Source organism: Canis lupus, chromosome 31, assembly GCF_048164855.1.
Source record: "Canis lupus baileyi chromosome 31, mCanLup2.hap1, whole genome shotgun sequence".
Taxonomy (NCBI): Eukaryota; Metazoa; Chordata; class Mammalia; order Carnivora; family Canidae; genus Canis; species Canis lupus.
The window spans coordinates 35,969,851-35,997,572 of NC_132868.1; the positions used below are offsets into that span (position 1 = coordinate 35,969,851).

Consider the following 27,722-nt stretch of genomic DNA (forward strand, 5'->3'; position numbering starts at 1 on the left):
TTTATTTCTTGTTTTATTTCTCAAAAATCAAAATGTGTGAAGCCTAAAAATTTCCAGGCAAAACCACACATTGGAATTTTTTAAAATAAGCAAAAAAATCTCTATGGGTATGTAACAAGATCTGAGCATAAATTTTAACAGAACTAGCTAAAAACTGTTAGCTTAACCTCTTGTTCTTGCCTCAGACTGTCTACCTCTAGGCTGTCTTTGTTCACTGGATCCAGCAGCCTTTTGTAGAATGCCAGCCTCCCTACCCCGGAGTGAAAGAAGGCATAGTTTTCATCTACTCATATACTTTTGTGCCCCTTAAACCAAAATTTTAAAAGACTGGACTGACATGCAAAAGGCTTCTGTCTTCAATTTTACTATTCTAAATAAACTTGATTCCACTCTACAGGATAGAGGGGGGAAAATCGACGTCTATGGTCATTACTGTGATCGAGGTTTTTGCTACAGGTGAACAGATATTGCCATCTACTGTTGAGAAAAAATAAAATGGCTAAGCCAAAACTTTTCAGCCTTACTCTGGTTTTGACAGATCATAAATTTAAAATGGGAAAAAATGGCTTTATGAAAATACTTTCTCCTTGCTTATGCAACTGCTTAGTATTCATGAGGTTGTTTGAAAACTAAAGAGAATAGAAAATAATACAGCACACGAGGAAAATTTCTTCCGTAAAATCAGAAAAATTGCTGTGTATTCTCAGTTTAGATTAGAAGTTGAGAGTGAATCACTGTTTTATCAGTTTCCATTTGATGTACGATTTTAGATACTACCATAAAGATGAGGTATAAGTAAATTGTCCCTTTTTAATTACCTTAACTTCCATTTCAAAATTTAAGATATAATTTATTTTCTTTGTTTTTTTTTTCATAAAGCCACTAGAAATGCATAAGAGAGAATCAGTTTTGGAGATGCCTGGGTGCCTCAGTCAGTTAAGCATCTGCCTTCAGCTCAGGTCATGATCCTGGGGTCCTGGGATCGAGCCCCACACCAGGCCCCCTGCTCAGTGAGGAGTCTGTTGCTCCTTCTCCCTTCCCCCCCACCTCCTGGTTTGTGTTCTCTCTGTCTTTTTCATAAATAAAATCTTTTTAAAAAAGAAAATAATTTTTTAACTTTAGATTTAGCTCTAAATAAATGTTCTTTAGAAAAATAAGGTAGCTAACAGCCTTCTTTAGGCTTCGAATAGTACATACTTAAGTTCAAATTTAGAGAAAGCCCCTTAAGAGCAAAAAGCTACTACAAAAGCGATGCATCTGAGTCAGAGAATCCAGCATATTAAAACTCACTTCTAGTAAAGGGAGACAGTGCTCACTTCGGCAGCACATATACTAGTAAAGGGAGACAGAGCTCTGTGACTCCAGATCCATCATCGTGAAGAATGACCTGTCTTTATTCTGATGGCTGGTGTTGAGCTAGATGACATGATTTGGTGGCCGAAATTCAGTTGGTTTTGCACATAAAAAAGTATTTTCCCCTTTAAGGAATATTTATTTAACTCTGTCAACAGCCAAGCACCACACCACGTCCTGTGTCAGCTATCTCACCATCTAGGGAAGCAGATGTGAGGCGTGACGTGTGGGTGGTGCAGAGCAAGCCCCCAGTGTGAACATCCATGAAAAGAAGACCCCCCAGTCTTGCAGTGTGTTAGTTCAAGTATGAAAACCGATTGGACGCTATGCACCATGTATGGTGTAGACATGTGTGTGTAGATATGTGGCTGTGTGTGTGTGTGTGTGTGTGTGTGTGTGTAGAGAGGAGTTAATGTGTTGGTAACTGACTTTGCTACATCAACAATTCTGGTTCACGTGGCTTATTTTGCTGGCTTCGTTAAGGTGTTTTCATCATAATTAGCATTACTACAGCATTTACTATTTAAAGGGCCCTCACACACATGTCACAAGTTATTGGCTCATTTAACAAAGGTGGACTGAACACCAGCTACATGCAAGGCTCCCAACAGCATCAGAAATACAGAGCTAAGAATGAAGCCATCTCATCCTTCAAAGAGCTTCACAGCCGAGGTGAGGGGAGAAGGAAGCAACCTCATGGCCGGGCTTATAAAACAATGTTAGAAGCTCCCTGACCGAGGAATGAAGGGGCACTATGTAAAAATGAAAGAGCAGATCTGTTTCTGTTCTGGGGTTGGGAGGGGAGGCAACCTGGCAGGAATCAGGAAAGTGTAGGGGATAGAAAACCAAACAGCACATGAGCCAGCAGAGTGTGCACTTCCTGAGGATTATAGGTCATTGTCAGATGCCACGTGCTTAGCGGGCATCAGCAGGTGAGTCTGGTGAGGGAGCATGATGCACAGTAGTTCCAGGCATATACGCCTAATGTCGTATATGCAGGAAAGATGTAAAATACAGGTTATAGGAGAACAGCTTACCAGCAGAGAAGTAGTAGTGGAGTGTTCACAGTCCCCCCAACTCTTATCCCACAGCTCAGGCCTTTCCCGGATGGTCCACATGCCCCAGGGCCAACATCCCAGTTAGAAGGGAGCTCCACCCCTGTAATACTCCAGGGAGCAGGGAACATCAATGCCCCATGGACGCTCACTGGTCAGAGAAGTGGTTTTGATAGGAAAGGAGAACCTTTGAAGCCCACAGACTGGTATCAGCTTATCCTTCTGGGGCGTTAACTCTGATTTGCCGAGACAGCTATCTACTAATCTACCAAAAATGGGGAGGAGGCGCCTCTAGGACACGCAGATTTATTGCTCCTAAGAAGAGGGGGAGAACAGGAACTGAAGACTTGTTACCAAGCTGAGTTGATTTGAAGCTGTGGGCATCAGGGAGCCACCAACTGTTCTTGGGCAGGGAAGTAAAAGGATCTGACTCATATTTTAAAGAAGTCACCAGCATTGTAATATACAGGCGATGGATATAGGAAGCCAACCAGGGAACTCCCGCAGAAGGTGAGGCTTGGGGTGGGGGTGACACAGGGCAGAGATAGAAAGCTACACGCTGGGGGCCGAATGGCCACCTTCTACGCCGCAGTCACAACTCCAAGACTGGCTACGCCTAGGGGCAAGGGAAAGGACAGAGTGTTGTGTGGAGGAGGAAGACATTTCCTTTTTTCTTCCCAGATTCTTCTAACTGGTTTAGGAATTGGTGTGAGCCAGATGGACAGGAGGAAAAAAAAAAAAAAAACAACCCAACAACAAAGTTTTATTACGTACACGTGGAGGTGCAATAGTGAAACTGAGAACCAAAGGAATGACCAGGGCAGGCAGTGTTCACACATTTTTAGATGAAGAGACAATAAATTTGTGAGAAGTTGACAATAAATGGGGGATTTCATTAGTAAGAATATTCTAAGCAGAATTTAGGTGAAGGGAGTAGGTCTTTAAAAAAATAATCAGGTTTGTTTCTACAGCCTTTTCAGCTTTAAAGTCCCTAACTCTGGTGATGAGGGTTATCTTTTTACTTCTCAGTGCAGGGAGGGAATTATTTCTCATATGGGGGATTTATTCCTTCCTTTGAGGGGGGGACAGAAGAGGGTCTGAGTGTCCTTGCATCAGCCCTTCCCCAAGGAGTTCCACTCAAAATAATCAGTATGCCATCAAGGTACATTTTGAGGCAGCCTGTCCTGGGCCCCTACACTAATAGTGCCTGGTCTCTGGCTGAGTGATCAGCTAGATTGGGGAAGAGGAGTAGGGAGGAAGATGAGAGACAATAAGGCTATTTTTTAAAGTTCTTATCTTGAAATAATTATCAATTCACAAGAAGTTGCAAATACAGTACAGAGGAGTCCCAAATACCGCTCACCCACCTTCCCCTAATGGGACCGTCTTACGAAGCTAGAGCACAATATCACAACCAGGAGAAGGACGCTGGTACAATGTATGTGTAGAGTTTTGTCATTTTATCCAACGTGACTTAGGTAGCCCACAATACAATTAAGACAAGAAACTATGTCACGAAAATCTCCTCCATGCTACCCCTTTATAAATACAAATACACCGGCCTCCTCTTTCTCCACCATCCCTATTCCAGGCAGCCACTAATCTGTTGTCCACCTCTAAACTTCTGTCAGAGCGTGTCATGCAAATGGAATCATCCAGATCATGTCCTTGGGTGACTGGCTTGTTCCACTCAGCATAATGCCTAGGGTTCATCCTCAGAGTTGTTGGATGTACCATTAGTCTGTTCCTTTTATTGAGTAACATTCCGTGGTACAGATGTACCCTGGTTTGTTTGACCATTCACCCACTAAAGGGCATTTCAGCTATTTCCAGCTTGGGGCTGAAAATAAAGCTGCTCTGCACACTAATGTACAGGTTGTTGTAAACCCAGAAGCTTTCCTTTCTCTGGGATGGATGTCCAGGAGTGTGATTGCTGGGCCACATGGTAAGTGAATGTTTAGTATTTTTAAAGAAATTAAATAAGGCTTATCTTCCAAGGTAATTATGATTTTATTCCTGTTTTGAAAGTAAGAAATGAAAATCATGATGACTGGCAGCCAAATAGAGTCGGAGACAAATGTACTTGGGCTTGAATCTGGCACCGCCATCCTCCACCGTGATTTTCAGTAAATCAGATAATCTTGCTACACTTCTATGCCATTTTGTCTCAGGTGTAAATTTCTGTAATTTTTTAAAAGATTTTTATTTATTTATTCATGAGAGACACAGAGAGAGAAGCAGAGACACAGGCAGAGCGAGAAGCAGGCTCCCTGCGGGGAGCCCAATGCCGAGGAGCCTGATGCAGGACTCGATCCCCAGACCTGAGCTGAAGGCAGACACTCAACCGCTGAGCCACTCAGGCGTCCCAATGTCTGTAATCCTTGAACAGTTTCAGAAAAGCACCAGAATGATAATTTCCTGCTTTGCTTGAATACGGAAAGGTAGGATCCTAGGGATGAGATAAAATTATGCAGTTATCAATTAAGGAAAAGAGGAGCTGGGCTAAATAAAAGTGAGAATGTAGATGAGATTAAAACAAGCAGAGACTGTGCTGGTTTAGACAATATTTGTCCAAATTCAAATCACCAGCAGAGGCAACAAAAGGCAGAGATATACCCAAGTCCAGGTGACCAGAGTTAACCACCAGGAGTTCAACAGAATAGATGAAGCAAGTGGGGGAGATACATTTCTGATTCTAGAATGAACTTTTGCTTTTTATCAGTTTTCTGCTGTGTGCTGCTTCTATGAAGCCCTGTGGCTTTGGTGTTAGTTCTAGTCAGGAAGAGATCAAAGACTCATAAAAGCCAATCTTCGATGAGAATGAAGATTACCTCATGTAAAATTAGTAGAGGCAAATGTATTGAGATGCTTTGGGTTGCAAATCACAGGTAAACCCAGCTGAAGGAGTCTCACACAATAAAGAAATTTATGATCTCATGTAACAAAAAGTCCAGGGGCAGAGGATTCCAGAGCAAGTCAAAAGAGCAATGAGTGCATCAGTGTCACGGAGGACCCCATCCATCCCACATCTCCCTCCACCATCATCCTCACGCTTACCTGGTGTGAGGCAATGTGGATGGGGGGACATGGGGTAAATCACAGGATAAACTCAAGAAATTTCTTTTGGAGTTTAGAATCAGAAAATTTAAAAACTAATACTGATTGGGGCGCCTGGGTGGCTCAATTGGTTAAGGGTCTACCTTCAGCTCAGGTCATGATCCCAGGGTCCTGGGATGAAGCCCCACACCCAGGTTCCTGCTCAGAGAGGAGCCTACTTCTCCCTCCCATCTGCTCTTCCTCCTGCTTGTGCTCTTTCTCTCTCACTCGCTCTCTCTCAAATAAATAGATAAAATATTAATAAAAATAAATAAAAACTAATCCTGGATAATTAAAGGTTTTGATTAGTTGAATTCTAAGTAATTGAAATTCTTTATATCATTCTTTGTATTTTGTACTTTGCCCCAGATTCCTAACATTAGGATCAGGCCACTTTCATGGGTATAGATGAATTTCCTTTATTCTCATTTTCAGGACAGGAAGGGATGACTTAAAATATTTCTTTTAAAGAAAGAAGTTGTATAACTTAAATTTGCATAGTAGTGTATTTTCACATGGCTTGCCTAATCTAATCTTTATAAATCTCTGTGAGTTAGAAGGAGCAGATATTAATAAGTTCATTTTAGACATTTTAGAGATGAGGAAACAGGCTCAAATTTAAATGAATTGCACAGCATCAGTGAGAAACTACATGGCAAAACTGAGATTTAAGCCCAGATAGCCTCTCTCTCAATTCAGTATTCTTTCTACTTTCGGGGACAATTAAGTCTGATTTTCTGGGCCAGATTTCATATGTGAAGCCATAGTCTCCCCATTACCACACTCATAATTGTTGGAACATAACAGTTGGTTTATACGTTAAGAATACACAAGCACCAGGAGTGCCTGGCTGGTTCAGTCAGTAAGCAGAGCATGCAACTCTTGATCTCAGGCATGTGAGTTTGAGCCCCATGTTGGGTGTAGAAATTACTTAAAAATGAAATCTTTACAAATACTACTACTAATAAAAATAGATGAACATGTTTAAAAAAAATACTCAAGCACTAAGATCAAACTGTGGAAGAGCACCCACAGGAGGAATCCCATCAGACACTCAAGCTAAGGCTAAATTTCAATGCGATGAAAGCATGGCTATCTCTCATCTCCTCCCACCCCACCCACTCAAGATGGCAAAGAAGAACAAGTATCATGGGACATAGTGAGGTTGCAAGTACAGAAGCAGCATTACTTAAGGAAGTATCATAGATCTTGTTCACCCTCAATTTTATTCGATATAAAATTCAGGTAATAGTAGCTATAGTACAATGTTTTTGCACTACTGTACTAAGGTAATTGTTTTCAAATATTCAACAAAGAGTTATTTGAGTGTTAGAAGAATGAAGCATCCTTGCCCATGACCTAGGCTCTAACTTCACATGGAGAGGGGATTGAGAGCTCCCACCCCCTAACCACCTGGTGACTCCCCTAGCAACCAGACCAATCCTTAGGTGCTTTCCAAAAGCTACCTTATCAACCTAAACTCAGGTATGCCTAAAAGGGGTTGGCTCTAGAATATCAAGACATCTTTATCACTCTTACCACTTAGGAAATTCCAAAAGTTTTTAGGAGCTCTGTGCCAGAAAAGGAGAGGAAGACCAGTATGTATTTCTTATTATAAACAACAATATCACACTTCCCCAGCTTACAAAACCAGTCTGACCAGTACACAGGATCACCCTGTGGTCTATTGCACAAACTAGGATTTTTTGAGAATAAAAAGGAACATTATTAATAATTACACTGGAATAGGGGCACCCAGGTATCTCAGTTGGTTAAGTGTCTGACTCTTGATTTTGGTCATGATCTCAGGATAGGGAGATTGAGCTCCGAGTCTGGCTCTGCTCAGTGCAGAGTCCGCTTGAGATTCTCTCTCTGCCCCTCCATCCCACTCTCTCTCTCTCTCACTCTGTCACAAATAAAGAAAAATCTTTTTAAAAAATAATTATACTGGAATAATCAGCACAAGCCAGCCCTGTCCTACATACAAACTGGGAACTTATGGCGACTCTATAAATACTCCCACTTAGACTTCTCACTTAACATGAAAACATTGAATCATTGATTTTTCTAAAAACCCTTCATATTATTGAATCCCATCTATATTTATCCCATTTACTCAAGTCAGAAACCTGGGAATCAGGCCCAATTCTCTCATCCACTCTCTCACAACCATTTCACAAAATTTCTCTCATAGATCTACAAAGTATAATCCAAATATATATACTTCTCTCCTCCACCTGCTTCATAGGTCCTCCTCCTCCATCCATTGTACCTTAGCCCGTTACCCTGTGTGTTCCCTTTATTCTCTGTAATTACGTATTTGCTAGCTTACTTGTCATTATGTGTCTTCTCTGCTTTACTTCCAGGGATCCTGAGGTTTGATCACCCAGTGCCTGGCATTCCTAGCACATAACATAACAGGTATTCAATAAATGTTTATTGGATGAATGAGTACATGAATAAACAAATAGAAAAAATAATCAAACATCCTGCAGAACACCTTTGGGAAATACCGGTATAAATAGTGTGAAATTGAGAATATAGCTGGGTCTTTGTGCTCTATTAAAAAATCAGCATCTGAATGTCTGAGATACAGTCCAAACAACCAAATAAGCTCAGAGTTAGTCCTGGGAAGAGGTAAAATGAAGACAGCAGTGGAGAAAATGAGAGAGACCTGGTGAATTCCAACCATTCCCTCTGTTGCTCTCCTTTGCTCTCTATCAGACACTCAAGCTAAAGCTAAGTTTCTCTATGTAACTGTTTTAATCCCATATCTCGCACTGGCAGAGGAAATTCCATCAATAAACAGGTCAAAATAATCTTTCTGATTAAGGAACACTGTTCCATCTGGTAGCAAAGGGAGGGCCTGTTAATATGGAAGTCAACTACTCGGAACCATTATCATCAGCGGTGCTATTTTTTGCTAGAGTCAGTTGGTCTCAATAAATACCAAAGGAAGGGGATCCCTGGGTGGCTCAGCGGTTTAGCACCTGCCTTTGGCCCAGGACGTGATCCTGGAGTCCCGAGATCGAGTCCGATGTCGGGGTCCCTGCAAGGAGCCTGCTTCTCCCTCCCGTGTGTCCCTGCCTCTCTCTCTCTCTCTATCATGAATAAATAAATAAAATCTTAATAAATAAATAAATACCAAAGGAAGACTTACTCCATAACAGGAACACCACCTTGGACAGTCATCTAATAACATGCACTAACTCTTTTAAAACATTAACTTTAAGACAAAATGAGACAGATATTCTCACTTCAGTTACAACATCATTCATGTGAATCTCTCTGCCATCAACAACCAGCTGAATAAGATGAGAGCTAGTACTGCGGGAAGGATGGACTGGGAGTTGGAGATGGAGAAAGGCAGGAGAACTGCAAGTTTTCACGGCTGTGTACCGCACACACACACCATTTTTTTCACCTCTAAGAATAAGCATTCTAAGCAAGCCGTGTGCTTCCAAGTTCCTAGCCTTCAGACCTACATCCCAGAATAGCCTAGGGCTGTTGTCCAGATTGCTTCTGCCTCAGAATTACAGCCCCTGTGCCTCTGCTATTGGATCTATTATGTTATTTATATACTTATGAATTATACCATTTTAAAATAAAATTTGTATAAGTTAAATTATCTAAATATTAGATATCATCCATAATCACAAACCACATCCATGGCATTTGGTAGTTATAAAACACTTCCATAGGAGAACATTTACTTGCAGATACAGTATCTGAAGGTTGCAAGTCCTGTCTTTAGAAATGGCAATGCCACCTATCCTTGTGTCCAGGGTCTGAGAGTACAAAGTGGGAGAAGCGCAGGGCTAGAAGTCTCTGAGGCAGGCCTCCTGTGCTGGAGAGAACATTTCATTCTAGGACATAAGCCTCCATAACCCCTCTTCTGGGACAGGGCCACAGTAAGATTACTTGGCAAGATAGCAATCATATTGCAGTCATGCCAATCCTTCTGCATCAGTTAAGGATTTTTGAGTGAAAGCAATAAAAACCTCAACTCCAAATGGCTTAAACAATCAAGGCAAGTTATCAGCTCATGTATTTGGAAATTCCAGAAGTAGAGCAAACTTTTAAGTACAGTCCATCAAGGGCTCCACCCCCAATCCTCTGTGTTCTGCCTTTATGTGTTGACTGTGTCCTCAGACTGGCTTCCCCTCTAATTGCTAATAGCAGCAACACTGACTTACTTCTTCACTCCCATCCAAGGAGAGAGACCCTAATTTCACTCAATTATTAAAGTGAAGTGCTAGATTTGTTCCAATTGGACCATCCCAGAACTGATCACCATGGCAAGGAAGATGGGATTAGAACCATCCAGATATAGACCAGGGTCAATCTATTCCACCTACAATGCATAGCTGCAGCTGAATGCAGGAGGGAACTATCACATAGAAGAGGCACCACCATGTCCATATCCAGGCTCTATATTGATTTCCTTGGTCCCTATGACTTAGAACCACAAACAAAGCTGTCTGAGAAATAGACTCAGCATTTTATTATATTTATTTTTTAAGATTTTATTTATTCATTCATGAGAGACACACAGAGAGAGAGACAGGCAGAGACACAGGCAGAGGGAGAAGCAGGCCCCATGCAGGGGCCTTAGCCCCTATTAGCCCAACGTGGGACTCAATCCTGAGTCCCCAGGATCACACCCTGGGCCGAAGGCAGCACTAAACTGCTGAGCCACCCGGGCTGCCCCTAGACTCAGCATTTCAAACCCTTCTCTCACTTTTCCCCCCTCGCTCTATGTTCCCCCTCCCTCTCTCTGCCTCCATCCCTCCCTCTCCCTCCACCCCATCTTGTTCTCCCTGTCATCGGTACCTCCTGCTTTGTTAAAACTGATTGACCATGAAAACAAGGTAGGAAATAGAAGACAGGGAATATAGAATGTGTCCTTCATTTTAGTAGAAAGACTCAGAAAGAGTCAATGGCTCGATCTGCACAGCTACCCAAGGCCTGCAGCTATGGCCAGATTCAATGCTCTCTATAAGTAAATGTATATGGTGATCAAGAAAAATTCTATTTGGGGAAATTTTGGAAGACAAAGCAAAATAGATAGATTTCCAAAGACACTATACAAGCCCAGGTGATTCTCCTTGAAACCAAATAGTACCCCTCATGTTAGTCATGCACTCTTAGAAATTAAGTCAAAGAATAATCTAAAAACATGGCAAGCATTGTACATAACAATTATTCACAACATCAGGGGAAAAATTGAAAACAACTTAAATATCCACCCATAGGCAAAGTGTTATGTAGATTTGGGACATCCATTCAATGGGACATTAGGGAACAATATTAACTAATGGATCTGATGTCTCTGTAATATCACACAAAAAAAAATGTTTATGGTTTACCACTAAGTGAAAAAAGTAGAATTTGGAAAATAATTATGTAAAATGTACATATCATAAAATGTACATATGATCATGTAAAATATACATGTAAAAAAGATAGGAAAGAACTATACCTAATAATACTTTTTTTTTTTTTTTTTTTTTTATACCTAATAATACTTGAGTTTTACTGAAATGTGATCATCTTCTACTTCTCAACTTTTTTGTGATACTGTTACACGAATTTTATAACTGAAAAAAAAGCAAGCATTATTACTTGGCAGATATCTACTTAGCTGCTTGCCTCTATGCTGGCAAAACAGCAATTACAGGGGCGCCTGGCTGGCTCAGTGGGAGGAGCATGTGACTTGATCTGGGGCTGGTGGTGGGGGGATTGTGAGTTTGAGTCCCACTTGGGTGTTGAGATTAACTTAAAAAAAGAAAAACAGCAATGACATTTTAGTGGTCTGTCTTCTGTCCCAACAGCATTCATGCACTTATTCAAGAAATAATTATTGAGTATTACCTACTAGGCAGCAGGGATGTATCAATGAGTAAATGATGTGCACATATTCTCATAGCCTAGTGAAGAAGACAGACTATAAACAAATAATTTGTGACAAATGAGGGAAACATGGTATGAAGGTAATGAAATGATGTCATAACAGGAGGGAGAACCTGCTTGAAAAGGTCGGGAGGCTCCCGAGGGAGTAATATCTAAGCTGAGAAGAGAACGAGAAGGTAGACACGAGCTGCAAGTGCCAGGGCAGGCAATTTAAGCAGAGGACCCAAGGTGAGAAAGAGCTTGACAAGTCCTGGGAACTGAAAGCAGGAGGCCTGTGTGGCTAGAGCACAGGGCAAGAGGAGAAGAGGGGTTAAAATGAGGTTGGGGAGGTAAGCAGGGACTAGTTCCTGCAAAACCTTGATAAGAATTCTGGATTTTATTCTGAAGGCAACGTGAAACCATTGATGGCTGGCATAGAGGAGAAACATGGTTCAGTTTGCACTTTAATAAGATCACCCCTTGCATTCTGGAAAACGATTTGGTGGTGAGTAGGGGAAGAGGTAGGAAGCAGAGAAGCTTGTCAGGAGTGTTTGGAACCACCTGCAAAGAGATGAATTAGGCTAAAAGGCTCCAGGGTATGTTCTCAAGATAGACCAGAAGTTATAGTGGGGTGCAGGGAGAATGAGTCAAGGATGGTGCCCAGATTAACTGTTTGAGCAATTGGGTGAACGGTAGTGATACTTATAGAAATGGGGAAATAGAGGAAGAAACAGATTAGGGTGATAAAGTGAAGAATTTCATTAAATTTAAATACTACTGAACTTCCATATACAATCTGCTTATATAATCTTTCTCTTCAGGAAGACCTTTAAAAATGGGGAATATGGGGATCCCTAGGTGGCGCAGCGGTTTAGCGCCTGCCTTTGGCCCAGGGCGCGATCCTGGAGACCGAGGATCGAATCCCACATCGGGCTCCCGGTGCATGGAGCCTGCTTCTCCCTCTGCCTGTGTCTCTGCCTCTCTCTCTCACTGTGTGCCTATCATAAATAAATAATAAAAAAAAAAATTAAAAAAAAAAAGGGGAATATGTTTTCACCTTTGAAATCTTAATATCCTGAACAACGCAACATGTTACAGAGTACCTAAATACTTAATACCGTTAAGTATTTGTTAAGCGAACGTCACAGCTTTGCAAATATGTCATTAATTCCAACATAATAGGATTCTAGTTATTGTGAAAAGTCTCATCTTAGACCATTTTCCTTACCAAGGCTGACAAGGAAAAATTGATTGACCATTAATTATCCCTTAACTTAAAAAGAGAAAGAAAAAGTATGAGATTCGTTTTTTTTTTTTTTTTTTTTTACTTCTTTGTTTAGTTTTCTGTAGTTAAACTAAAATGGGAATTAAAAGCTTTAATGTGTGTGCTTAAATTCTTGGGCTGGCTACTGACCTACTTTAAGTGATTTTACCTCCCAGTGTTTCAGTTTCTCCATTTGCAAACGGGAGATAATGGTAGTTGCCTTATCTCACAAGGATGTCATGAAAATAAGTCAGATAAATTGCTTTGCCCTCCTTGGAAAGGGGCTCTAGAAAGTAAGCATTATTAGATATGATGATGAATACTCACAACTTCAAAGATATTTTTAAATTGCCCCCCAAGTCTTTGAACACGCTAAGCCTATGAATAGCACCGTGTTAGGTGTTTATACATTTCTGGCAAGCTTTCACCTCTTGTTAAAGCAGTAACTGGTCTTTGAACAAATGTATTTCTCATTCTTTGATAACTATGCTTCCTTGTTTGTACACTTGAAAGATGATTATCATCTGGCATGTGAGGTCAAGTTGAACTCCTTGGTGCCATTACAGTTCAATTGCAGCTTTAATTGAGTTTTTCCTCCAAGGTTGAAAAATAAGTCCTTTGCTTCACTTTAGTAAGCTACTTGCACTCTCAAAAGTGATTGTGAGGTGAATATAACTATAAAATATAACTATTTTCTGCAAATGGTATATAAATGATGTTTTCCATTTTAGCTATATCTTCATTCAAAAATTGATATGAAAAATTCAGTATTTTTATTTCTTCATTGTATTTTTTTCTGATGTATTTTCCTCAAATTGCTTTTAATAGCTATAATTATGCATTTTAACATCTCGAATACAGCTGGTTCCTGACTTAACAATGGTTTGATTTGCCTTTTTTTTTTTTTTTTTTTTTTTGAACTTTAGGAAGGTGCAAAAGCGATATGGATGCTTTCGGTAGAAATCATAGTTGAAAGTATGAATTTTGATCTTTTTCCCAGACTGGCTATATGCAGGGGGATGCTCCCTTGAGATGCTGGGCAGGGACAGCAAGATGCAGGTCCCAATCGGCCATGCAGTCCCAAGGGTAAACAACCAATACATTTACAACCATTCTGCACCCACGCATAACAGCCATTCTGTGTTTTCACTTTTAGTACTGTATTCAATAAGTTACATGAGCTATTCAACACTTTATTTTTACATAGGCTTCATGTTAGAGATTTTGCCCAAGTGTAGGTGAGGCAAAGATGATGTTCAGTAGGTTAGGTGTATTAAATGCATTTTTGACTTATAATATCTTCAGTTTACAATGGCTTTATAAGGACATAACCCCATCATAAGTCAAGGAAGATCTCTAGACACAGCCATGGTACACACATAAATATCACCACAGTAAAAACCTACAGGCCTCAAGACAAAATACAGGAGAGTAAACATCATCTAGAACAACATTTCTCATCACAGATGAGCATCAAGTTCAAAATTAGTATCATGTTAAAAAACTCACAAGTCATTAGCACTTCCATCCTTATCCACACATCTCTTACCTATGCACCTAACACAAATCTAAACAATTCTTGCTGGAATAGTCAAAACACTCCCAGTAGAGTGCTGTAAAATCATTCCTTGCAAAGTAAGAGAATACAGCCTACCTCTCCTCTCTTAAATAACATCTTTTCAGGTAAGTCTTAATATACCCACTCAACAGAGGTGGAATCTGAAACTAGGTGACTTATACTAGATCCCTCAGCTAGGTCAGAACACAAGGTCAAAATGCTTGACCACAGGGACACCTTCATTCCCATTTCTTCCTGTTTCCTTTTTCTCTCAAGGAAGAAATGAGAATTTGAGGCAACTCAAATGAAGACACTGTACACTCTGATTACTTTCTAGCAGGAGAGATCTAAACTAGGATGGAGGAAAAGTAGGGAGAAAATGGCCCCAATTCCTCCTGGTGATGTTAGAAGCCTACTCACGGTCCCACCAGGATTTGACAGAAGAGACACCAAGGGACAATGGGCCCATCCCGGAGGCAGAACCCCAGAGAAAATTTCCTAGGCCCTATATATGAAGAAGGAGTAGCACTACTATTTCAGAATATTATTAAAGTTTCATTTTGAAATTTCTGTCACCAGTGATATGTACTCCGTGGCCTGTAAGAGATGCCAACAGCATAACTTCTTGAATTCAATTACCCTGGGTAGGCCTTGAACTGGTAGGATGGCCCAAACTCCCAGACTTCTAGGGGAGGCATAACTGACATCTGGTATTGTTCAGTTTCCCTAGGCCAAAGGTCATATATCAGTACCCTATTATGGGCCAGAGTTTACCCCAAAAGGCTTTTTGATTGGCCCACTGTAATGACTTCTGACACCAATAACCCAAGATAGGCCAAGCTTCCCCAGTTAAGAGCACACAGTCCTCAAGACTACCCCTTACTTCAGATACCAGCCACAAGTTTGAGGGTCCCAGGCCACCCTCCCTTCTAAGGTGCTGGCGATAAATTTAGGGGTTCCTACTGCCTCCTCAAGTTTGATAATTTGCTAAGATGACTTCCAGAACCCAAGAAAATGCAATATTTATAATTACAGTTTTATTATATAGCAAAAGGATTCAAATCAGGACCAGCAAGAAGGAGACATGATGCATAGAGTGAGGTCTGGCAGGGTCCCAGATGTGAAGCTTCCATTGTTCTCTGCTGTCTTCAGGGACTTATCCTCCCAACACATTGCTATGTGACAAGACAGATTATTACCAACCAGGAAAGTTCATCCAAGTGTCAGTGTGTCCCATGTTTCTTTTTTTTTTTTTTTTTTTTTAATTTTTTTTTTTTTATTTATTTATGATAGGCACACAGTGAGAGAGAGAGAGGCAGAGACACAGGCAGAGGGAGAAGCAGGCTCCATGCACCGGGAGCCCGATGTGGGATTCGATCCCGGGTCTCCAGGATCGCGCCCTGGGCCAAAGGCAGGCGCCAAACCGCTGCGCCACCCAGGGATCCCGTGTCCCATGTTTCTACTAGGGCTTCATTCTATCAGTATGATGCACTAAAGCATGTATCAGTCTCTGCCCACCCACGCCCCCTTCCCAGAAGGCAGGGCTGATAATCCCATGTGCGCTCTTCCTGGCATGACCAACCCCAAACTGAGTCACCTCATGGTATTAGCCACCTCACAAACTGTGAAAGGCCCGCTATGAATAAGAAAGGCACTCTACCACTTGGGGAAATTCCAAGGGTATAGAAGCTACGTCCCACAGCTCAGAAACAAAGACCAGCTAAATTATTTAGAAACCCACATGATCTTTAAATTTTATCTCACGTGCACTACCAACATTTAAAAATCTGGGGTCACACAAATCTAAATGTTTTGTCCTCCCCTAACATATTGGCAGCTTTAGGCCTCCATTCCCGTAAAGCTGATGCCCTCTTTAAAAGTGAGGCTCCCCGTTTCTTATTCTTGGTGTGATTCCTTTGTTTCCTTCATGTCCACTGCAAACATTTTTTTTTTTAAGATTTTATTTATTTATTCATGAGAGACACAGAGAGAGAGAGAGGCAGAGACACAGGCTGAGGGAGAAGCAGGCTCCATGCAGGGAGCCCGAAATGGGACTCGATCCCAGCACCCAGGGCCCCAGGATCACTCCTTGGGCTGAAAGCTAAACCGCTGAGCCACCCAGGCTGCCCCGCTGCAAACATTTAAATTTGCAAACCCTGGCCTAGGCCTTAGGTATTTGGGGCTGTTTTTACTGCATCTCATATTATTAGCTGCAAGGAATAAATGGGGAAGGAATGACAGTGACTTCATTTCATTCTGTTTCAAACTACTCTTCCTCAACACTTTATATGAGTCTGGGTGCACATGTGCACATATGCCTGCCTGTGCCATGTGTGTGTCTCTTAAGTCTTGAGCCAGACTAATATGAAATTTTTGACCACAGAACCAGGACAAACTGAAAACTTGTGTCATCTTCAGAGTCAACAACCATAGCCAACTCAGGACCTTAGAAGCCTCTCACCTTAAAGACAAAGCAAAACCTAGGTTTCTCAATATTTTCAAAGTACAGCTTCTTTCAGGAGCATAAAATTCTCACATCCTCTTTTATTCTTTGAAATTCAACATAATTAACTGAAAATAAATAAGCAGGGCAAATACTGTTATTTTCAAACTTTACATACCCCTTCTTCCATTACACCCCTTTGTAAATCACTTGCTTAAAGAATATAAAAGGCATGAAACAAGCCCCAAATACAACAGCCATGTGGACACCTGTAGTCTCTCCAAAGCATAGGTGTCACATACCCCTTGAGTTGACCCTCATTATTTCTGGATTTCATATTTGGAATTCATCTCCTCACTAAAATCTGTAACCCCAAAATCAGTACCTGCAATGTTTTTATGGGGTTATCACAGACACATTCAGTGAAAAATTTGAGTCATTTGATTATAAAGATTCCCAGCTGAGGCCCCAAAGGGTGCTGTTTTACATTCTTGTTCCAAAAGAAGACTGTAAATAACTGCCCTTCTTGTGTTCTATTCAGTGGCACTTTTTTTTTTTTGCACTTTTGTGTTTTTAGTTAATGATTTTGCTATTTATACCAACCCCCAAGCACGGTGTTGAAGTACTATCTGGTGTTCCTAAGTACAAGAAGACTGTGATATGACCTACAGAGAAAATATATGTGCTAGATAAGCTTCGTACCGGCATGAGTTATAGTGATGTTCAACAGGAGTTCAGTGTTAATGAATCAGTGATATACATTTAAAAATATATATTAAAAATATTGTATTAAAAATAGTAAGTCAACAATATATTGAATATATTAATACAGTTCTTTAAACAGAAACACACAAAAAAACCAAGATTATGCATTAATGAATAGATGAAGATGGTGTGACCAGAGGCTCACAGAAACCTGATTTTGCATTTCCTGAAATAAACGGCTCAGTGTTCACTAATTCAGTGTTTATGATGACTTTATAGAACATAACTACCACAAATGAAAAAGATAAACTGTACTTGTGAAACAGTGAAGCACACATGGGGCTTTCCAGCACAGAATCACATTAAAAGGCACTGTGGGGGGGGGGGGGGATGGAAACTAAGCTATTTTATTTTAAACCAGAAAATGATGGTGGAATTAATGCTTAGTCATCTTTCCCAGCCAAAACAACGCAGCAAGAAGATGCCACATAGTAAACAGAAAACTGAAGTTGGGAAGCCTTGTTGCTAGTCCTAACTCTGCAAATAATTAACCCAGGCAAGTCATCTAAACCCATTCAAGCATCAGTTTCTTTATCTGCTAGAAGGATTTAAATCTTGCAGCAGTAAGTCACATTTGCCATAATTATTTATTATCTACGAAAGGCTTCCATGTAAATTTTTTTTTTTTTGCTTCCATGTAAATTATCTTATTGGGTGACCTTGATGGTCCCTTCTTACTCCAAAATTATATAACTTAAGGAAGAGAATCATTTTGCCAAAACAGAAAAAAAAATGTCAAGGGCTTTATAATACGAAGAACTTTCCTGTGGAATGTTTACAAGATATTAGCGAGGCAGGACTTCAAATAGAACTAAAAAATAGTCGTGAGTTAATTTTTAAAATTGTATTTATTCAGTTACTATTTAAAAAAAAAAAAAAAAAAAAAGACGAGAGACAAATACTCCCAGTAGGTGGCCATCCTTGCCTCAGGCCCCCTCACCGCCACAAATTTTGTGAATGTGGAGAAGCAAAAGTACCACTAGATGGAGCAGGAACAAAAGACTTTTTGTTCAAGGAACCCAGGCCATCTTTTCCAAGAGATCTCAAAAAGTTCAACTTCTGAGTAAGGGGAAGAAGCTTAGGGAAACGGAGTTACTTCAAGAATCCAGAAAAATTGGGATGCCCGGGTGGCTCAGCGGTTTAGCGCTTGCCTTGGCCCAGGGCATGGTCCTGGGTTCCTGGGATGGAGACCTGCATCGGGCTCCCTGCATGGGGCCTGCTTCTCCCTCTGCCTGTGTCTCTCTCATGAATAAATAAAATCTAAAAAAAAAAAAAAAAAAAAAAAAAAAAAAAAACCAGAAAAATCAGAACTATAACTCCATTTGGTGACCCAACCTGCGTTCTTTCCGCAAAAACCACGGTGACTGGGGAAAATTCCTTTCCTTCTTAGAGAACATTACCAGCGACAGCGAATTCCAGAACTCACCCCCCCCCCACCCCTTAACTGTAATGTAATGAATTGTGTGAACGACACTGAGGGGCCTGTTTTAGGTAATGGGCTTGAGTTGGTGCAGATCCACGCATTTACAGACCCGCCCACGATCCTCGGGACCCTTTCCACTGCCAGGTCAGGTCAGGTCAGGTCTCACCCTGATAATTACCCTTTATCCCGCAAGCCGCTGCCTACTAATCTCTTCCAGCAACTGCCCCCCTCCCCCATACCCGTTTTTAAGGAGGTGAAGACACTGATTTGGGTTGAACTCAATGCATAAACCTGCGGACTAGGTTTTGGGGATGAGAGAAGGGTCTGTAGGTCGTTTCCTTTAACCTAGTGGGCCATCAGCTTTCCCGGTCTTTCCTGCAAGAAAACCAGATCCAAAGGGGGGGGGGGTTGGAGGGGAGGGGAATACATTTCTTTGTAGACCTCCTTTGGGCGTTGTCACCACTTCGACCTTTTTGCATCCGAAGGCAGAGAGGCCAAGCACATTAAAAACAAAAAAAAAAAAGGCAACCACCCTGAAAGGAACACAACTTTTCACTGTTTTGAGAACACACACCCGTTCTAGTGAACAAATACGAGCTAACGACCTGGCACCCGGCTGAGAAATGGAAATTCTACCTTGGCAAAGGCAAAAAAAAAAAAAAAAAAAAAAAAAAAAACCGAAAAACCTCAACGAAATCTGCAAGATAAAAGGGGAGGGAGGAGGGAGGCCTGGGCCTGCAGGGCTCCCCCGCGCCCTCCCCCCTCCCCCCGGGTGCAGACCCGCAGGCGCCCCCCGCCCCGGGGAGGGGCCGCCCCGCCGCCCCCCAGCGCCCCCGCAGCGCCCCCCGCGCGGCGCGTGTGCGAGCCCGGTCCCGGGTGCGAGTCCCACAGCTCAGGGAGACGCACCGCGCGCGGGGACCCGCTCCGTTGCTCTCCCTGCGGCCCGAGCCCCGCCCTGCGGCCCCCAGGCGGCCCGCGGCTGACAGAGCCCAACTCTTCGCGACGGCAGTGGGCGCCTCCGGAGAAGCCCCGGGCCGGCCGCGGCCTCCGGGCGGGACGCGGGGGGCCGAGCGGGCGAGCGGCCGCAGGCTCCCGGGAGGGGCGAGCGAGCCAGCGGCTGACATTTTTTGTTGTTGGCTGCAGACCCGGACGGTGGACGGCGGTAGGCCGAGGCTTTTCCGCCCGCTGAAAGTCAGCGAGAAAAACAGCGCGCGGGGAACAAAAGCGCGGCGCCCACGCCCTGCTCAGTTAGGGTTAGACGGAGGCCGGCCGCCGCCTCTCCCGGGCCCACCCTCCGCGACCTCGGCCGCCGCCGCCCGCCGCCGCCGCTTATAAAGGGCGCGCCCGCCGCCGGCGCTGATTGGCCGAAGCCGTCATCTCGCCTCTCGCGAGAGCCGGCTTCCGCCCCTTTCTCCACCCCCCTCCCTCTCCATCCCTACGGTTCTACTTCCGGCCGTGAGGACCCTGCGCCGCCTCCTCCTCCACGTTCCTTAAGTAAAATGTTAGGTCTTTTCTTTTTTCTTTTCTTTTTTCTTTTTTCTTTTTTCTTTTTTCTTTTTTCTTTTTTCTTTTTCTTTTTCTTTTTTCTTTTCCTTTTCTCTTTCTTTTTCTTTTCCTTTTTTCTTTTTTTTCTTTTTCTTTTTTTCCTTTTCCTTTATTCTTTTTTTTCTTTTCCTTTTCCTTTTTTCTTTCTTCTTCTTTTTTCTTTTCCTTTTCCTTCTTTTTCTTTTTGTCTTTCTTTTCCTTTTTCTTTTATTCTTTTTATTTTCTTTATTTTATTTTTATTTTCTTTATTTTATTATTTTATTTTATTTATTTTATTTATTTTATTTTATTTATTTTATTTTATTTTATTTTATTTATTTTGAGGGGAAGGAGCTAAGGTCACTCCGAAAGTACAAACTAACTTGCACAGCTGCGCGGCTCTGTTTTCCACAAACGCCATCGCAGTTGGTAGCGACCTTTAAGGAAACTCGACGGCAGCCCGGGGGGGCCCAGCGGTTCGGCGCCTGCCTTCGGCCCAGGACGTGACCCGGGGTCGTGGGATCGAGTTCCGCGTCGGGCTCCCTGCGTGGGGCCTGCTTCTCCCTCTGCCTGGGTCTCTGTGTCTCTCATGAATAAGTAAAATCTTTTTAAAAAAATAAAGAAAATCAGTTCCTCAACAGCCTCGACTAAACCAGAGTATTGGTTCTGCTGGTTGGCCTCCCTTGGGAGTTTCCACCCCTGCTCCCTGCTCCTTAGGATATGGCTCTTCCACTTCCCTTTGAACGGAGGATAGGTTTTATTAAGCATAACTACTTCATTCTGATTTTTTTAAAAACATTTTTAACATTTATTGAGGATTCTTGCCCAAATCTGCCCATATCCTAATGGTTACAAACTTTCTAACTCTACTACTCCTTCCAGTACATTAGAGAGGGGAAAAATCTCATCATCTCCAAATCCACAACAATAAAACGTTGGAAACTGCCCTAAGAACACAAGTAAAACAAAACAAAAAAAAACTTTTCTAAGAACCACAGGACTATAAATTTAGGAAGGACACAAAAAATTCTCAATTCATTCTGAATTTTAACATTCAGGATTGAATCTAACTTTTATGGGGAATGAAAGCCTTTCAGTCGTTGACTTTACTTTCATACTGTGGGATTAGGTTGAAAAAAAAAAAAAAAGAACTAGCCACCATGAATTGTAGCGGCTTTCCGTAAGGGCCGGTATAGTAACACTGTTCACATACAACTGGCAGGTCCTAATTGTTGGATCCATGTTCCATGGGGTGAATTCTGTGGGGTTGTGGCTGTTGACCCCTCAACTGAGAGAAAAGCACAATGTTAAGGGGGTTGGTTTCCGACGACTGTTGAGGGCGTGGAAAACAGAAATGTGATTTTCAAATTTTATTTCCTATCCCTAGATGACCTGAAAAGGATCGTCTATGACCCCACGGAGTCAGTACAGAATACTCGAGGTTGGTTCTTGGGTTAACTACCTGAGACCAAGGTTAGGGATCCTTCACCAGCCTGACCTAGCAAGCAACTTTGGGATCGCTTTAAACTTAAAGCCCTTAATCTGTTTAAATCTCAATTTCTTAATTTGTAAAATGGGAATAATACTTGACTTGCCCAGCTCTTTGGGATGGTTGAAGTTTAAACTAGATACACGTCTAAGTAGTCCTGTTTTCTTTTAGAAAATAATTCTGAAATGAAGAGGGAGTTCATGATCTCTACGGTCCTTGCGGATGTAGTGAGCACAGCACCAATTGCTCACACTGCCCTCAGATAATCATTTTCTACACCTCATCCATCTAGTTTTGCTTATAATTACTAAAGTGGGAGAGTAGTACCAAGGAATGAAATGCAGCTCTTCACAAATGCTTGACTCCAGTCTACTTACTGCTGCTTGTACAATGTACCCATGATTTTTACACCATGGAGCCTATTATCTAATGTTCCCTCTGCCCGGAATGTGCTTCTGGTCAGTTCTCCATATTTACATACCTACTGGGAGTGCGCCAGAGAGAGCCATCAGGGACAGGGATGGAGATGAAAAGGGAAATCCCACAATCCCTATTTCTTAGAACGTATGTAGTGTGGGAGAAAGACAAGCACATCAAAAGATAAGGCTGGATAAATCAAGTGGTCAATAGAAGTACCAGTAATACACTGTACTAGAGGACAGAATGAATTTTGGTTTTTTTGTTTTGTGTTTTTTTTTTTTTTTTTTTTTTGACAGAATGAATTTTGGCTGGGTGGTGGAAGTAGCATCTGAGCTGGATCTATAAATTATCCAATTCTGTAACGAAAAAATAACTGTTATTTTCTCGTATTTTGAAAGTATCTTTAGGGACATTATCCCACAGTGCTTTGCATAGAGCAGATATGAAATACTTTGAGTTGTGTTAATACCACCATCATCATTAGGAACCCAGGTCATTTTACACACTTCTTCCCCCTTTCATATCTACTTAGACATCAAGATTTGTCCGTTTTTTGTAATTTCCTCTTTTAATTCCTATCACCATTTTGGGTATAAGATTTGACTACTTTATATCTAAACTAATAACTTGTTAACTGATCACCAAATCTCCAAGGACTTCCCAGTCCAATTCACAGTCCAAACTGTGATCACATTCATCTTAAGTTAATTTCCTGTGTCTTCTGTGTTTTGTTCTTTAATTGTTCCCCCTTGCCCACAGGACATTTAACACAAAGCCTTCCAGTCCAGTCCCTGGCCTTCATTCGCCTTCCTCGTCATTGCTCTTGGTCTGCTCCCTCTGAGATCCTCATTTCAATAAAACCAGTGTATTAAGCGTGCCTTGAATATGCTTTGTTCACTCTCATCCCTAGGCTCTTGCTCATCTCCATTATGCTTTTCTGGATATCTGCCCTCTTCCTCCTCCTCTACCACACACCTAACCTAATGCCACCCCATTCATGATGGCATAATTTGCTATGCAATCTTTTCTCACAGCAACCTTCTTTCCATAAAACAGACTTAAATCTATACCACTCATTTGGGACACATGTTGTACTACAAATTGCTCTTCTAACAAGGGAATTATAAAATCACCAAGGTCAAGAATAATGTTTCTTCTAGCATTTAATTTGGCTCTACTCAATATACATGTTATTTGCTTCAGCATTATTTCTCCCCCATCATAGAAATGAAAGTGACGTGGACATTCCAGTAACTGAAATACTTTGTTCTCCCAGATACGTATATAATATCCAGCTTTCTGTCACAAATACTCAAAACACTTTTTTTCTAACCATTTTATCTGTATTCAGAAGCATCTTTGGTGTACTATGTTAGGTCCAACTTCTTTAAATTCTGCCTCAGTGATCCACATGTCCTGGAAGGCAGACAGGGATGCAAGAATCGAGCCTCCCATCCACACTGATAGTTTCTTTTCTGGGGGAGCTGTAACCTGCACGGGCGTATTGGCAGGCACCATATTTGCTATATCTTTAACTAGCCGCTTGTCTAAACCAGGGAAAGAGGTTGATCCCCCAGTAAGGATAATATTGGAGAAAAACGAATTCCTGAGATCTGTATCGCATTTCATTATGCTGCTGAAACACAACTTATCGATGCCAGGAGTCTCAAGGTTCAGAAGATGTGGAGAGAAGAGGGCCTCTGGACAATGAAAGAGCTGGTTATGGAGCTTGATCATCTTCCCATCAGGTAGCTGGTAAACTTTCTCCACAGATTCAGGATTCTTGGCCATTTCTTCTTCATAGTTCATTACCACATAACAAGAGGTTTCCTTAATATCTGCGACAATCTTTCTGTCTGCAGCACTAAGCAGCATGATGCCATGGTCCTTCAACAGCATCATGAGGTAGTTGGTGAGGTCAAGGCCTGCCAGATTTAGCTGCTGGACACCATGAGGCAGACAGTAACCCTCGAAGATGGGTACACCCTGGGTAACCCCAGCACCTGAATTCAGCACATAACCAGTTGTGAAGCCAGTGGCAAAGAGAGCCAGCACCCCCTGGATGGACATATAGAAGGCAGGAACCTGTAGATGCTCGAAAAACACTTCAGTGATCTGTTGCCGTTTCGCCAGTGGGTTCAGTGCTGGCTCAGTAATCAAGACTGGGCCATCGCAGGCCTTTAGCTTCAGGTTATGATCATAGATATGCTTCCACATGATCTCCATGTCCCCCCAGGAAGTAATCAGACCGCGCTCCACTGGGTAGCTGTAGGAAAAGCAATAAGATAAATGGCAGCTTTTTATTTTATTATTTTTTTTAATTTTTATTTATTTATGATAGTCACACAGAGAGAGAGAGAGGCAGAGACACAGGCAGAGGGAGAAGCAGGCTCCATGCACCGGGAGCCCGACATGGGATTCGATCCCGGGTCTCCAGGATCGCGCCCTGGGCCAAAGGCAGGCGCTAAACTGCTGCGCCACCCAGGGATCCCTATTATTTAATTAAATTTAATTTAATTAATTAATTAATTAATTTATTTATTTATTTATTTTACAGTGGTAGCTTTCAATTTCTCCGGCATCTATCCCCTTCAAGCTTGGGTTAATCCCCATATTTATTACCAGTATCCCTTTATGGGTAGTGACCACTGATCAGAAAAGGTAACTGCCAGCAAATGTTAACATAGCTACTCTCTGCAATTTTTGTTGCTTTCCATTTGTCCCTCCTTTAGAAGACAATCCTTTAAATTAAAAAAAAAAAAAATTGGGGGATTCCTGGGTGGCTCAGTGGTTTAGCGCTACCTTTGGCCTAGAGTGTGATCATGGAGTCCCAGGGGTTGAGTCCCACATAGGGCTCCCTGCATGGAGCCTGCTTCTCCCTCTGCCTGTCTCTGCCTCTCTCTCTCTCTCTCTCTCTCCCCCTGTGTGTGTGTGTGTTTCTCATGAATAAATAAATAAAATCTTTTTAAAAAAATTGGGAGATCTTTACATAAGAGTACAGCTTTACTATCAATTGGAGAAAATAACCTACATGAGAGGGTACTATGAATTAACTGACATTCTTAATGGACTTGTATCTTATGAACGGTAACTTTATACATTTGAGGACATGTCTCTAGGTGCAGAGAGCAAGTAATGCTCACTCTTTAGGTGTTTCGCACCCTTGGAGATTCGTGGGCTGCACCAGCCGGCTGAGGCTTTCCTGTCCCCCCACTGCCTTAGGCTCGCACCCTTGGGCGCCTTCACCTGGGCTCCCCCCCGCCCCCCGGGGGTCCTGCCTGCCGGGAGAAGGCCATACCTAATGGACAGCGCGTTTCTCCTTTCCTGCGCCTGGTCACCCACACACACCTCCACCGCGCCCTTGGCCCCGCCGCCCTGGCCCTTGGGTCGGCCGATAATGTTGGGGTAGACGAACTGGGGCTCCCGCGACCCCGCCAGGCCGGCCTTGATCACGCCGGAGCCGTTGTCGATCACCACCGGGAGCTGGTAGTGGCTCATGCCGCCGCCGCCGCCTCCCGACGGCCGCCCTGGCTGCGCCTGCCCCGGAGAGTGCGGGCCGGGCAGCCTGGGCCGGGTGAGCAGGCCGCGGGGCCTAGAACGCCGCGTCAACAGGCCGCGGGGCCTAGAACGCCGCGTCACAGAGGCCCAGGCCTGACCCCACGAGGCCCGCGCGGCAGGTGCAGGTGCGGCCCCCTGCTTCTCCCGAGCGCTGCCCGCCTGATCGCTGGGCCACGCGCCACCCCCTGGAATCCGGGGATACCAGTATCAGGAAAACCCAACTTTCTTCTCTGAAGACACACATCTAACCCTTTACAAGGAGCTTTGCCTCATGCCTCGATGGGGCGTGCCAAGCAGTTTTCTTTTCCAAATCCTTTGCATCCTGGCTAATAGGTACCTGTCCAGGGGCCTGCCCAGAGGCTCTGGAATGTGCCCTTGAAGCTAGGAAAAGCTGGGCAGATTTGAAGGAGGAAAGCTGTAGCAGCCGCTTGCTGCATGCTTCTGAAATCCTCTTCAACCTCCTAAAAGGACAAGGAAAGAAGGCTAGGATTTATTTATTTTTTGATTTTCTTTTTGTTTTTGTTTTGAAGGCTAGGATTTAAAGTGGATTTTACACATAGACCCACTAGGGGAAGGGAAGGAAAAATAAGGTAAAGACAGAGAGAGGGAAACCTGGAGAAATCTTAAATCATAGGAAACAACCTGAAGGTAGCTGGAGGGGAGGAGGGTGGGGGTGGGGGTGGGGGTGGGGGTGAGGCAACTGGGTGATGGACTTTAAGGAGACCACCTGATGTAATGAGTTGCCTGGGTGTTACATGCAACTGATGAATCACTAAATTCTATCTATCTCTGAAACTAACACGACACTGTATGTGAACTAACTTGAATTTAAATAAAATCTTGAAAGGAAAAAAAAAGGTGTGTTTTATATATCTTTATTATCCTTTCTATAAACTGGACTAACACTTTGTTGTGTTCCTTCCCTGCGGCTTCCATGCAAAATGTACTCAAATCCAAAATGGTAGACTCTTGCTTTGTCGGATTGGCTGATTAATTGATTTTTTTTTTTTTTTTTTTTTTAACAATCTTACCAGGTTATCTCCTGGTGTGATACGGAAAAGTCCTTCTCATTTCCTAAAAAATAAGACTTGATTTTTAGGCATAAGGAGGTGTCTGCTTCTTTGCAAGAAAAGTAATATCCCCTAGGTCATACGAAGTTCAGGTTTAGAATAATTTAAGTACATGGAGTGCCAAAACGTGCACCGTGGTGTCTGATTTATTTTTATTTTTATTTTTATTTTTATTTTTATTTTTATTTTTTTACCCCTTTAATTCTACACACTGTGTAGAGGATTTTAAAACAAGTAGGTAGTTTCAAACCTCTGGTTGGTTGATCTCTGGAAGCAGGGGAGGAAATTCAAGTTATTTACACGTCTCCCCACCAGAGGCTGAAAAGGATCACTTGACTAAGGGCCAGCGGAGGCAGCTGGTGCAGCAGGCCGCTGCGGGAGGGGGGGCCAACGATGCCCCCCATGTGCCCCAGCTGCTCAGCAGGGCGCCTCCGGGAAAGGACACTAAGTAAAGCATCTGTTCCCTGCACAAGAAGGTGTACCCCAAGGAAGTGCAGGGAGCCAATGCCTGGTTTCTACAGCGGCTCCTAGGAGTCTTTGGGGGAAAAAAAAAAAAAAAAGAATGCACGCAAATTCCAACTTTCAAATAGTTTCAGCGCTCCACAGTTAGAAGTCAGGTCATTTTCCCTTTCTTGTTTGTTTTGTTTTTCGGTTACAAACTAATGTTTCTTTAACTGCCCAGGAACCTCTCGCTCCTGCGTCCATATGGAGGCTTTTCCGAGCCCCAGGAAGCAGCGAGGTTTCCGTAGTGTAGTGGTTATCACGTTCGCCTAACACGCGAAAGGTCCCCGGTTCGAAACCGGGCGGAAACA

General features: G+C 42.7%; 1 protein-coding gene, 1 long non-coding RNA gene and 1 other non-coding gene across 3 annotated transcripts; 1 reads left to right on the forward strand and 2 right to left on the reverse strand.

Annotated features, from left to right (window-relative positions):
* Positions 1–3,291: 3,291 nt before the first annotated feature.
* LOC140622277 (uncharacterized) lies at positions 3,292–19,516 on the reverse strand. Its single transcript, XR_012022045.1, has 4 exons — positions 19,089–19,516; positions 16,680–16,789; positions 7,837–7,906; positions 3,292–4,857 (listed from the first exon to the last, which is right to left on the reverse strand). It is a non-coding gene; the product is annotated as an uncharacterized lncRNA (long non-coding RNA).
* A 3,911-nt stretch (positions 19,517–23,427) lies between these two features.
* On the reverse strand, positions 23,428–25,850 carry ACTRT3 (actin related protein T3). Its single transcript, XM_072807988.1, has 2 exons — positions 25,581–25,850; positions 23,428–24,548 (listed from the first exon to the last, which is right to left on the reverse strand). The coding sequence occupies exons 1-2, from the start codon at positions 25,778–25,780 to the stop codon at positions 23,630–23,632; spliced, it is 1,119 nt and encodes a 372-aa protein (XP_072664089.1). The 5' UTR covers positions 25,781–25,850; the 3' UTR covers positions 23,428–23,629.
* Positions 25,851–27,649: 1,799 nt separating this feature from the next.
* TRNAV-AAC (transfer RNA valine (anticodon AAC)) lies at positions 27,650–27,722 on the forward strand. Its single transcript has one exon. It is a non-coding gene; the product is annotated as a tRNA-Val (tRNA).

What these genes read in the sequence shown, in the direction of transcription:
- ACTRT3 (XM_072807988.1), bottom strand. Translation starts at nt 25,780, where the DNA reads ATGAGCCACTACCAGCTCCCGGTGGTGATCGACAACGGCTCCGGCGTG. An exon ending in AGAAACGCGCTGTCCATTAG is followed by an intron (nt 24,549 to 25,580) that starts GTATGGCCTTCT and finishes CTTTTCCTACAG; the next exon opens with CTACCCAGTGGAGCGCGGTC.